Source organism: Hyla sarda, chromosome 5 (assembly GCF_029499605.1).
Source record: "Hyla sarda isolate aHylSar1 chromosome 5, aHylSar1.hap1, whole genome shotgun sequence".
NCBI lineage: Eukaryota > Metazoa > Chordata > Amphibia > Anura > Hylidae > Hyla > Hyla sarda.
The window spans coordinates 285627374-285641342 of NC_079193.1; the positions used below are offsets into that span (position 1 = coordinate 285627374).

The window sequence follows — 13969 nt, forward strand, 5'->3', positions numbered from 1 at the left end:
CAGAATTTTTTTTATAATAAATATAGGTGATAGAGGCATAAAAATTAGATGTACATGGTCAGAATTAGGTACTGAGTAACATATTATTTATCTGACTTCAAACATTAGAACTATATATCTTATGGGCTCTGATGGGTTGTTAACATACTGTATATAGTTTTGATATTAGTATGTGGGATTGTGTTTTATAGAGATATGCGTTGATGGATGGCATCCTCCAGTTTTAGGCATTTATATGTGTATACAGACATTTGTTTATGTCATCTTTTTATGCCTGATAAAGGCTCTATGTCCCAGAGGAGAAACACGTTTTAGTTTTTCAACGATGATGAGGAGGTAATTCAGACGACCCAAAGATAGCCTTCTTATGTGAAGCTCAAATGAGTTGTTTGTTCAAAAGATCTATCCCAGCCAGCATTAGGGAAACTTAATTACAGGTATCACACCAGTATGGAAGTTATTTTTCTATTGCACATACAGCAAGGATCTAACTTCACTCCTCTTCTCTGACATACTCCATGCAACTAAAGTTCTCGAATGTTGCAGTTTTATGTAGGTTTTATTTATTATTATGAAGCCATTATATCTGCTAGGTTTTAACCACACACCAGAGATATATAACTTAAAATAAATATTTTTTTATCAATAGTGTTTGAGTCCTATTTCACTCTAGGTAACACACACATTGTCTTTGTCACAATAGAGCTCTGTGTTCAGTTGACTGAACAAAAAAGAATTCAAGACTGTCCTTGCCCTTTTAAATGCAATAAAAATAGGCATGTCTGGAAAGTGCCCATGTCCTTTTTTTAAAGCTTATAACATTGAAGGGATTATACCAAGATTTAAAGTTATTTTAAATCCACATGAGAGGAGATAGATAACTAGCCGAACAGTGAGACCCCCTTGTCCACCAAATGAATGAAGGAGTCACTGCTTCTGTCACTTTCTATGCAACTTTTGGATATAGTTATGCACTGTGATTGGTAGGGGTTCAGGTGGTTTTACCCTCACAAACCAGCAAGGTATTGCTTAACTTGTGGATAGGTGATAACTTTTAATACTGGGGTAACACCTTTAAAGGGAATCTTTCAGCTCTAGATCATGCTCAAGTGTCAAGGAGGCTGTGTGAGCCACAGTATGGATACCTCCTTCATTTCCCACCCCTCCTTGCCTTAATTGAAAGACACACAGGGGTTAGCTTTCAACACTGAGTCCAACACTATATCAATCAGTCAAGGCAGGGAGGGGTGGGGGAGGGAGGAGTCATGCACGCAGTGGCTCACACAGTATCCTGACATCCTCCCTTTAATGTTGTCACATAAGGCAGTGCCGATATCCTACTTAATTTCTCAATGTATTTGTACAGTAATCATATTTATCTATATAATATTAATTCATACAATTCTAATATGTTCTGTGGCTCTCTACAGACTGTAACCATGGAAGTTTGTCTCGCATCTAATCTTGTTATATTAGATATACCTTACAACTAGAGCTGGTTCATAAGAAGGTAGCAAAAAGTATGCTTCTTAGAAGAAGAAACCAGGATACTGACATTTTCCAATAATATTTTGCCAACCCCATGAGCTAAGACTACAAGAAAGTAGTGTTAACTTATGAAAACCATGTCACCTATATAATATTATTATTCTTTACCACAGAAAAGTCCTTACAGATACAAACCTACTTTAGTTCCCTAATATTAGTCAAACCCATTCATTCCTCAAGTTTCACTAGATGTTCATAATATGTATTTATATAGTAATTATAATAAATCACCATTAATATCCAAGCATTACCTTTTTATACTGAGATTGTACATTATTTATGGTCAGGGCTTGCAAATCAAGTAAAGTAATGGAATGTAAGAAATATTACTTGATGTATGCCAGATTGTATAACTTCAGGTTTTCATCAGGACAGTGAACTTCTGGACCGCCGAAAACAGTGCTTTGGTGTTCAGTCAGAATCTGGCGAAGACCTATACTTTTCTGCAGAGCTGGAGAATGAACTTATACATTGGGAGAAAGCCTTCCAGACAGCAACTTTTCTAGAAGTTGAAAGGATCCAGGCAAGAAACTCTTTTTATAATTAATTAACTAGTGCCTCAAAAACAATTCTATAAGCAAAACATAAATGTTCTAATATATTATACACTCCTCAACATTGAAATTGCTGCACTAGGAGGGAAAAGTGATAGAATTATGGAAAACACAGGATTAATAGACAAGAAGCCCCAGATGTACTTGATAGGACACAAGTCTGGAAACACTGCAGGGTACAGTAGTATATTTAGGCCATTTAGGCTGCTCACAGTGGCACAAGCGAGATGTGGTCTGGCATTGACATGTTGAAAAACGCCACCTAGGACATATCAGAGAAATGTCCATATCACTGTTTCTATGACCAAATCAATCCTAGCTGTAAGTGCATCTAGAATGAAGACTAGAGGGGTCAGACTATCATACATTGTGTCACCCGACACTATAATTCAGGGAGCAGGACCAGTGTGATTTTGCCTTGTTAAAAACTGGTTTGTAGCCCAGTGTAATGCAAGTGCCTTCTGATGGTTTGTGTAGAAAGTGTTCAACACCCTAGTCTTGGAATTCGATGTCTAATTTTGCTGGCAGTACAGAAAGGATCACTACATGCCATTCTTTTAATGTGACGATTGGTCAAGGAGATATTCTTTGCACCTCTTGCTGTCCTTCCAGTCCGTCATTAGTCTCCCAACCAATGGGACTGGCAGCGTTGATCATTGCTGACATTTCAGCCTATGTGTGTGGCGATCTTCTGGAGTGATAAGCCAAGATCTCTCAAGGATTCTGTTCTTCTCCTCAGTTGGTGACAAGTGGCAAATGACTGGCATGTTACCAGGCATAGCAGAATCTTACTGTACTATACTGACTTGATCCGATTTCTGAGGTTTTTTGTTGCTGAAAAAATTTGCTTTCGATCTGGCTTTTATATAAATGAAGCCTCTCACACATACAACAAATATGCTAGGGGCTTAAGAACTTGATAATTTACTGATTTTAGTGACACCTGCTACTTCTTCAGTTTGCATGACCTTACAGCTTCCTCCTTCTTGATGTTGCAATTTAAATTTTTAGAAGTGTATTTCTATACAATGCTAACCATGAATCCTAGAAGCTAGTTTGAGTACATAATCCTATCGCAAGTGGTTATAGAAAGAGTCTCTCTGTATATGAATTGGAGAACATCATAACCATATCTAGGTACATATGACCCTACAGACAACAGTGGATGCTGTTTTACAGTCATGTACAACTTGGCGGTTACATGAGGCCATGATACTAGACTGGAAGTTATGTAAAACAGCCGACTCAGCTGGTTTTGGCTTCAAGATCACCTTCTACACTCATAGAGACCATAGAGGACTGGTGTGTGTGTGTGTGGGGGGGGGGGGGGTTTGATCTTGAAAATAAATATGGGTCCTAGAGGTGGGATAGCTATCTATTAGACATGACATGAGTGATCTGATAGAAATATTCCTCCAAAGTTTGACAAATGAAATGGTCATGGTTTAATGATGGACAAACTTGGTTCCCAATATGGTGCCCATACTATTTTATGTGCTTAAAGGGGTTCTCCGGTACTTAGACATCTTATCCCCTATCCAAAGGATAGGGGATAAGATGCCAGATCGCGGGAGTCCCGCCGCTGGGGACCCCCGGGATCTTGCACGCGGCAACCCGATTGTTCGCCGCCGGCCTTGTGGTCGTCCGTAATCAGACCCGGAACGAACACGCTCCAGGGACTGATTACAAATGGGGTGCTGCGTGCGAGATCCCGGGGGTCCCCAGCGGTGGGACTCCCGCGTCAGGCATCTTATCCCCTATCCAAAGGATAGGGGATAAGATGTCTAAGCACCGGAGAACCCCTTTAAAGGGGTACTCCGGTGGGGGAAAAAATTATGTTTAAATCAACTGGTACTAGAAAGTTAAAAAGATTTGTAAACTATTTCTATTTAAAAACCTTAATCCTTCCAGTACTTATCAGCTGCTCTGTGCTCCAGAGGAAGTTGTGTAGTTCTTTCCAGTCTGACCACAGTGTTCTCTGTTGATACCGCTGTCCATGTCAGGAACTGTCCAGAGCAGGGGAGGTTTTCTATGGGAATTTGCTCCCCCTTTGGACAGTTTCTGACACAGACAAAGGTGTCAGCAGAGAGCTCTGTGGTCAGACAGAAAAGAACTAAACAACTTCCTCTGTAGTATAAAGCAGCTGATAGGTACTGGAAGGATTCAGATTTTTTAATAGAAGAAATTTGCAAATCTGTATAACTTTCTGGAGCCAGTTGATATGAAAAAAAAAAATAGATTTCCACTAGAGTACCCCTTTAAACGCCCAGTGTTCAATTCTCTGTCAACAATGGGGCCAAGAAACTGCATAAAGATCATATAATCTTTTTTCAGTTTCTTTGTCCCATCATATATTTCGTATACAATATACCAGACTTACTGAAATTCAGATGTCCACCAGATTCGTTCAATGGGGAACAGTATGTAGTTCAATGGACATAGAAGGGAGTTAAGGAACCCTGACCATTTGCCTTTATAAACACCAGATGCCCAGATGTTTAAGATTGTGACCCTAATGGTTGATAGGGAGCAAGCTTTAGTCCTACAAAAGAAAAATGGTTACAGAAACAAAATGTAAGACTATTCTTGTCAGGTTATGTCCAGTAATATGTACGGAAATTATTCTAATTTTAATTTTTAGCATTATCGGAGAACTCCCACAAGCAGTTTAATTAGATTGTAAGGGCCCCTGCTTAATTTTGATGGTAGCATAAAAAATAATAAGTATTTATCACTGTCAGCCTTCCTGTTATAGGATAGGGTTTAATGAAAGGAACAGCTGGTATGCATATGGAAAAAATAGGCTCACAGTATGTCAAGATACTAAAATTTAAAATTTTAGTCTAGATAATTATATCACATGCTGCTTTTTCTATGGAGAGCAATGCGTAACGAGAGTTCAAGAGTACAAATACAATAAATATAACCATGTCCATGCAACTAAAAATAAACATACCAAAATTACATTTTCAAGCTGAGATTCCGCTGACTCTGACAAAAAAAAAAAAAAAAGGAAAGAGAAGTCGCTTCAATCATATCTTTGTATTTTTATGGCCTGTTATTTCTTGAAAAGAAAAATAGGGCAATTTTTGTGCACAAAACAGCAATTTGCCACTCAGCTTTGTGCATTAGATGAGTGGGCATCCTGTGTCTCTTCAGTCATTACTAAATTCCAGTTATCAGCATGATACACCATTGTATGTGTGACAGGTCCTGTACATGGCTCTAACACCTTCAAAGTTAATCCTGACTCATGACATACTGGAAACATCAATGAACTGAAATATAACACATTTTTGATTGGGGTTTAAAAGTTTTCTATTACAAATAATGTAATGCCCTAAAAGAACGACATATAACCCAAAGTCCTATCAAATAAGCATATTTGGGGGTTTATTAGTCTCTTAGTTTAAAAATATGATGCTATTCGACTTATCTGGCATGTCATTTTAATACAGTACTACAAGATAAGCTGACATTTTACAAGATCAATTAGTATAAATATTGAAAGTCATCTACTCAATCTGGAAATCAAACACTATGTTACTATTTGTTATAATTTTTTATCTAGAAGTTGTCTACTTTCTTGAGTAAAGATTCTATACTTTTCTATGCTAGTCTAATCGGGAATTTTATTTTTGGGGGTCATTCTACTTAATAGGAGATTAATGGTTTAAAATCATAATGCAAAAAAACTTTTTTTTAAACAAAACTTTTTAAATTTTGCTTACTTTTACATCAACTGCCTTTGCAGCTTACTGTTAACTCTCCTTCAAGATGTCCCTTTCTCTTTTCTATTGTCTAAGCTGGTGTGTAACTCATTCTCCCTGCTGCCACCTATAACACTGAGACACGAGAAAGTTCACAGACTTATTGTATCTTTGCCTAAGTAGCAGCTAAATGGTAGAAAGTTTTTAATAAATACTAAGAAGTTTTTTATTTTGTATTCAGGAAATAACAATACATAATTCAGAGAAAAGGTGTCCATGGCCTGTTTATAGTTATTGATTATGTCACAGTGGTATATTTCTCTATTTCAGAATATTATAGGAATAGGTCTTCTGTACTATTATTGAAGTGAGTGCAACATTTTTAATTGACTAATGGTGTATTATCCACTTTTAGTGCAAAACATATGCATGTGTAATTGAAAGCCATCTAATGGGCCTCACCATTGACTTTGGCATGGGATTCATCTGCTTTGATGCTGCAACAAAGGTAATACAATTGTATTATTAGGAATAATGGGGTGGGTATTTATGAAGCATTTTACCCTTGTTTTCTTGGGTAAAATTGTCTCAATATTTTGGCGCAGTGTGTTTTTTGCGACTTTTCAGATACGCGCATTCCTGTGTTTGGCTGTGGTATGCATATTTTGAGAAGAGTTTTTGCAGTGGTCAGGAATATATGAAAATTAATCTTTTTTTTTAAAAGGTGCAAAATTTGGCGTAACCCCTTTAAAATGGCACAAATCAACATCATAAAAAGTGGCATAAAAAACACACATTACAAAAATTTGTTGAAATTACTCATTAAAACAGGCAGATCACCTTGTTATTTGAAATATATATATATATATATATATATATATATATATATATATATATATGTATATATATATATATATATATATATATATATATATATATATATATATACAGTACAGACCAAAAGTTTGGAAACACCTTCTCATTCAGAGTTTTCTTTATTTTCATGACTATGAAAATTGTAGCTTCACACTGAAGGCATCAAAACTATGAATTAACACATGTGGAATTATATACATAACAAAAAAGTTTGTAAATGCCCCCCAAAGTTATATATGAAGGAATATATAGCAATGATCCTAATGATGATGATAATGATAGTAGTAGTAGTATTAGTAGTAGTAGTAGTAACAATAATAATAATAATAAAACAATAAGAGAAATTGTCAATTTTCCCCTATTCCTATTTAAGGATGGCGATGGCAAGTTTTAAACATGTAGTTGATCTATATGGAGCAGAACAAGGGATTTATACAAATGTTCATGTAAGTTACAATTGGTGATTTGGTTTCTTGACCTCCAGCAGATAGAAAAATACATAAGATGGTACAGTTTTTTAATTTTTCAAAAAAGCTTTAGCTAAAAAAAAATGCTGAACAATGATTTTGTATATATACATATATATGTAACCTCTTAATGATGCAAGGCATACCTGTATGCACTGCTCCCACTCCCCTGCTATGTCGCGGGCTCACAAGCCTACCGCGCATCATAGCTGGGTGGTTCCGGAGCTATCAGCCACCAGGACCCGTGTCAAATGCCAGACATCACCGATCATGGTGTTTCCCGGCATTAACCCCTTAGACGCTGTGATCAAAGTTGAGTTGTGATCAAAGGTCTAAAGTGAAAGTAAACCGTTCCTGGCAGCAGGACGGGGGAGGTTCCCTACCTGCCTCCTTGCAGTCCGATCGGTGATCTGCTGCTCCATGCCTGCTCATCAGGCTGGAGCAGCAGAGCACCGATAACACTGATCAATGCTATGCTATGGCATGGCATTGAACAGTGTATGCAGTCAGAAGATTGCATGTAATAGTCCCTTATGAAGACTAAAAAAATATGTAAAAATTGTAATTAACCTCCTCCCTAATAAAAGTCTGGATCAACCCCTTTTCCCATTAAAAAAAATGTAAACAAAACTAAACATAAACATGTGGTATTGCCATGTGCATAAATGTCCAAACTATAAAATATAATGTTAATTAAAGTGCACGCAAAGTCCAAAATTGCATATTTTTGGTAATTTTGTATACCCTAAAAAAATGTGCCAAAAGCGATCAAAAAATGCCATCATAATAAAAATGGTACAGATGAAAACTACAGACCATGACGCAAAAAAATGAGCCCTCACACATCCCCATATATAAAAAAGTTATAGGGGTCAGAAGATGGCAATTTTAAACATACTACTTTTGGTGCATGTAGTTATATATATAATAATATAATAAAAATAAAACCTACATAAATTGGGTATAATGTGTCATTTTTACCAAAAAGTGCACTGCCATTGATTATGTGGTGAAATTACTAATGTCAGTACAAAGTAAAATTGGTAGTGCATAAAACAAGCCCCCCTATAGGTCTGCTGGTGGAAAACTGAAAGCATTCTGATTTTTAGAAGGTGAGGAGTAAAAAATGTAAGTGCAAAAACCAAAAAATGCTGACTCCTGAAAGGGTTAACACAGTGTTTTATTGGCCAGTCACAAAGCTCCTTCTATTTTACTCTATTTTACATAAATATTATTTGATAATCCCTATTTTTCATTTAAAGTGCCATATTTTTGTGACCATAAGACAGTTGGAAGAACTTAAAATAAACTTGGTGACAAAAATAAACTATAGGGGACATTTATCATTGTTTGCTTTAGTAAGCAAGTTCTGGAAAAAAAAATTTTGTTTTAATTTTGCTTATGTGGGACAAATTTCTTATACTATCAAAGGGGGTGATACATTTGGAGCACATAATCAAAACAAAAAGTCTCAGCTGAGGCTTTTGTAAGACTTTTTTTGCTACTTTTTAAATATGCTCATGTGCAGGAGTTTTGTACTTTAGGTCAGACCTGGAGTAGACTTGAGACTTTTTGTAAGGGGTTTGAAACTTTTTTTTTGCCTACGTGCAATTTTCATGACCACTGTAAAGTGAAAACTGAAATTTTGTTTTCGGCCGTATGCGGTTTCCCGACCGCAGGCAAAAACGTGGTCGACCACGTTTTTGCCTGCGGTCGGGAAACAGCATACGGCCGAAAATGAAGCCGACCGGAGGCTGCGGTTCACTCCGGTCGGCTCATAGACATACATTAAATACGGTTCCCGAATACGGCTGAGTGCGGGCGCCCCAATTAAGCCCCGCCCCCCTCCTCCCAACCGTATACGGGAGCCGTAGTTAAGAAAACGTGGTGTGAACCCAGCCTAAGGCTGTTTACAACTTTTGCTTACCCACAAAAGTTGCCTAAAAAAATGCTTAGGCGCACGTGTAACTTTTTTTTGCGCCCAGAGTAAGCAAAAAAATAAAAAAAAGCTTTAAGTACCTTCATAAATGTCACCCTAGATGACAAATAAGATCCAAGAGTAGGAGCCCTGCATGCCGAAAGTATAATATGTTAATACAAGATAGGTGAACAACCCTGATCTTGCTGTAAAATGGGTATATCCTTTTTTATGATCCTAAATATTCCTAAAATTCCTAAGAAAATCTTGTAGAAAAGACCACAGGCTGATCTTTACATTCTTCTGCCTATTCATTTTCTTTCATTAACTTTCAGCTATCTGGCTGGTTGCCAAAAATAGGACAGAGTTACCGACACAAAATAAGCAGGTAGAAGAATGTTAAAAACAACCTGTGGTCTTTACAACATACTTAAAGGGGTACTCCACTGCTCAGCATTTGGAACAGACTGTTCCGAACGCTGGACCCGGCGCCGGGAGCTTTTGACGTCATAGCCCCGCCCCACATGATGTCACACCCCGCCCCTCAATGCAAGTCTATGGCTGGCACGCCCCCTCCCATAGACTTGCATTGAGGGGGCGGGTGTGATGTCATGAGGGAGTATGGCTATGACATCACAAGCTCCCGGCAACGGCTCCAGCGTTCGGAACAGTTTGTACCGAACGCTAAGCAGCAAAGTACCCCTTTAATTACATGTATACTTACTGTTCTTTTAAATAATTGTGACACTGTCTTGTTGTTTGATTGGTTCAATGTGCTTATTTATATGTTTGAGTATGTTCTAAGGATAGCCATGACTGAGGGTATATACTGCCTAAATGTGTTGGTTTTACCCTGCATGCATGTATAATCTGTGTCCGATGATGTGAATGGAACTTAAGAAAAGCCTAGATCTTTCTTCTTGTTCCTGTATTTACATTAATTAAACTGCAGCTTATTCTATGACTTTGGAAAACTTTAATTTGGTAAAATAATTTTAACATCAATATAATTCATTTAAAAGTCACCCATTCTATAATTATCATGTCTTGACCATCTGAGGCTTTTTATCGGATTAACTATGTACCGTATTTATCAAGGTATACCATGCACTGGCCTATAACACGCACCCTCATTTTACCAAGGATATTTGGGTGTGTGCATGCATATACCCCGATACTTCCCCAGGAAAGGCAGGGAGAGAGGGGCCGTTGCTGCCCGCTTCTCTCCCCCTGCCTTTCCTGTGGTCTAGAGCCCTGCTGCCGCCGCTTCTCTCCCCCTGGCTATCGGTGCCGCTGCCGGTTCTCTCCCCCTGACTATCGGTGCAATGGGACAGCGGCGCCGATAGCCAGGGGGAGAGAAGCGGCAGCGGCACCCATTGCCGGCGCCACTGCACCGTTGCCTCCCCCATCCCTGGTTGTATAATTACCTGTTGCCGGGGTCGGGTCCGCGCTGCTTCAGGCCTCCGGTGTGCGTCCCATGCATCATTGCTATGCACTGCACGGCGCGGCGCAATGACGAGTGATGTCATTGCGTCTCGCAGCGCATAGCAGCGACGCATGGGATGCACACTGGAGGCCTGAAGCAGCGCAGACCCGACCCAGGCAACAGGTAATTATACAACGGGAGGCAACGGGGCAGCAACACCGGTAATGGGTGCCGCTGCCCCTTCTCTCCCACTGTCTGTCGGCGCCGCTGCCCCATTGCCGATGCCACTTCTCTCCCCCTGGCTATCGGCGCCGGCAATGGAGCGCCGGAACGATAGCCAGGGGGAGAGAACGGGCAGGAGCACCGATAGCAAGGGGGAGAGAACGGGCAGCGGCACCGATAGCCAGGGGAAGAGAAGGGCCGGCAGCAGGGCTCTAGACCCCAGGACAGGCAGGGGCAGAGAAGCCAGCAGCGGTGGCGGTCTCTGCACCTGCAAAGCCGCTGCAGTTAATTGATTAAAGCGCCCGCTTTAAATCATTGAACTGCAGCGGCTTATCGGCGTATAACACGCAGGTAGACTTTAGGCTAAAAATTTTAGCCTAAAAAGTGCGTGTTATACGCCAATAAACACGGTAGGTCTTTATGTGCAGAAAACATTTTTAATTTGTGATGGATTTGTTTAATCTAAAGCTTAAGTACATTTGTATCTCAGACTCCTTGAGTCCAAAATAATTTGTGGTTCCAAATAGGGAAGGTTTGTGCTGTAATGCTATATTATAGGAACAACATAGTTTCCCCAAGCTAACTTACTATTACAGCAGTGTAATGACGCAGGATCATGAGCTGTACCTACACCTTTCACTACGTTCAGGTACTCTGATCTTTACCATGTAAACACTTTGATTCCACAGTTCAAGGTGCAATCTAAGGAGTGATTATTTGTTTAGAAAAAAACACTTGCCTTGGTTTTTAAACAGAAAGAAAAAACTCACATAATTAGTATGTTTGCAATTATTTACAGTATAAAGTTAACACATAAACCCACCATTTAACCACCCTGTTGAATACCAAAAATAAATGTTTGTCCACTTCTCCCTTAAAAATAATTAAAGACAAAAAGTCTTATATCTCCTCAAATGGTACCAATTAAAACTATAGTTTGCCAAACCCCTCTATCAACAGAAAAATAAAAATGTAATCGTCTTTGAGGCAATACTTTTTTTTTGTTTTACAGAAATATGTAGCAAACCACAAAAAAAGCAATTTGGTGTTTCTGTAATCATAATGACCAACAATGGTTGAATTGCTGCTTCTTCCAATACCCTCCCAGAAAATGTTAATAAAAGTTAATTAGTAACTGTACCCCCAAGATAGTACCACAGAAAAATGCATCTAATCCTGCAAAAAAACAAGCCCTCATGCAGCTAATAGTATGCAGGAAGTGCTTAAAGGGGTACGCCGGAGCTAAGACATCTTATCCCCTATCCAAAGGATAGGGGATAAGATGCCTGACCGGGGGGGGGGTCACGTGACGCTCTGCCCCATCAATGCAAGCCTATGAAGGGGGCGTGACAGCTGTCACGCCCCCTCTATAGGCTTGCATTGAGGGGGCAAAACCGTGTCGTCACACGGGGGTGGAGACGTGACGTCACTATGCTCCGTCCCTGTGATCACTAGTAATCAGACCCGGAGCGAGCACGCGTGGAAGATCATGGGGGTCCCCAGCGGCGGGACCCCCGCGGTCATGCATCTTATCCCCTATCCTTTGGATAGGGGATAAGATGTCTTAGCGCCGGAGTACCCCTTTAAGCTTGTACTTATGTTGGCTACAGTCAACCAACATAGAATTTAACTGTATGTCTACTTAAGGCATTTGAAAGCCCAAAAAATGAATGAAGCTGTGACCCCTATAAAGATATGTGAATACTTGACTCAAAGATGAGATGTTGTTTAAAGTTGTGAACCTTGAGAGAGATATAACTCATATTTGAAATGTTTTTTCAATGCATCTACATTATCTAGACACATAGATAAATTCTCAAGAAAGAAGGGTCTTCTAGATTTTTCCTTTCTCAGTACACTACAAAATGTAAGAAAGGGTTTTAAGGCCACAAAATAAACAATAACTTTTAAAACCTAAGACTTGCTAGCAGATAGTCTTCAAGGTTTTCAATTGCATTTGTATGTAAATAGCAAATTTTTTACTAGCATCAAGAATTCAATAATATACTGTGACAGACGGCTTCTAAATGGATTATAAGACAATTTAATTTTAATGTTTAATCATACATTTTATGAGTTTTTGTGTATATGTGCACATAAGGGTGAGAACATTCGGCTCTGATGAGATGTATAACAGCATAGTACTGATTTTAACAGCTAAGTTCCTTTCATTTTTGTATTTTATTTCCAAGGCTATACTATGGAGGTATAAGTTTTCTCAGCTGAAAGGATCTTCGGATGATGGAAAAAGTAAAATAAAGTTTTTGTTCCAGAATCAAGATACAAAACAAATTGAAGCTAAGGTAAATCATTTCACTTTGGTTTTAGTGGGATGGACATTGCAACATTTAAATAAAAAATACTGTAGATTGTAGAATCTAACCAGTTATAAATAAGGTCTGCTTATTTTGTTTAGAAGGTACCTGTCATGACCGACGGAGTGGACAGGGAGAGTGAGCCCTAAGCTGTCACTAGAAACACTCTCCCTGCTTACTTGCCCATCTGCCCAAAATGGCGGATCGACAACCACGGTGCCGGTCCTTCCCTGCACTAAAGTGCAATGGGTGTAAAGGTACACGAATAATACTGAACATAGTCTGGGACAGGTCAGAAACATAACGGGAAAACAACCAAACAACCAGATAAACCAGACAGGATATAAACCAAACAGGATATAGTGTACCAACATACAGTTCAGAAACCGGAATAAAGACAAATGGCAGATATGAATAAATGAACAAGACTAGATATTGAATAAGTATACAACAGAAACCAGAAGATGTGGGGGATGAACTGAATGTAAGAAACTAAACAGGTCAGGAAATATAAAACACTGTTCACACAGGACACTGAACAAAGAACAAACTGGACTCCCCACTCCAAACATGGAGGGTCATTAATACAAATGCCAAATAAACTTCTAGCCAGCAGACACACTCCACCGTGTGATCACGATACTGGCCTAGAAGGAAACAGAAATATAATACACAGAATACTAGACTGAGAACAGGATGAGTCTGAACAGACTCCACAAAAGCCAAACTCCAAAACATGGAGGAATACAGGTCAGGATACTAAAAAGGAAGTATTACAAAACCAAACTCCATAACATGGAGGAATACGGGTCAGGGTACTAAACACAGAACACAGGTACAAGCAAGATTGACAGTGTGGACATAGACTAAGATATAACAAGTTACTAAAAGCTGACAGATGTACTTAAAACCAAGCAGACTAAAATATATATA

General features: G+C 39.0%; 1 protein-coding gene across 5 annotated transcripts in view; it reads left to right on the forward strand.

The window, feature by feature from the left end:
- SNTG1 (syntrophin gamma 1) overlaps positions 1 to 13969 on the forward strand; it is a 647197-nt gene that overhangs the window by 630156 nt on the left and 3072 nt on the right. For all 5 annotated transcript variants that reach the window (XM_056521890.1, XM_056521891.1, XM_056521889.1 and 2 more), the window contains 3 exons: positions 1919 to 2071; positions 6228 to 6320; positions 12914 to 13024. In XM_056521890.1, coding sequence (XP_056377865.1) covers positions 1919 to 2071; positions 6228 to 6320; positions 12914 to 13024 — 357 coding nt within the window. The remainder of the gene's footprint in view (positions 1 to 1918; positions 2072 to 6227; positions 6321 to 12913; positions 13025 to 13969) is intronic.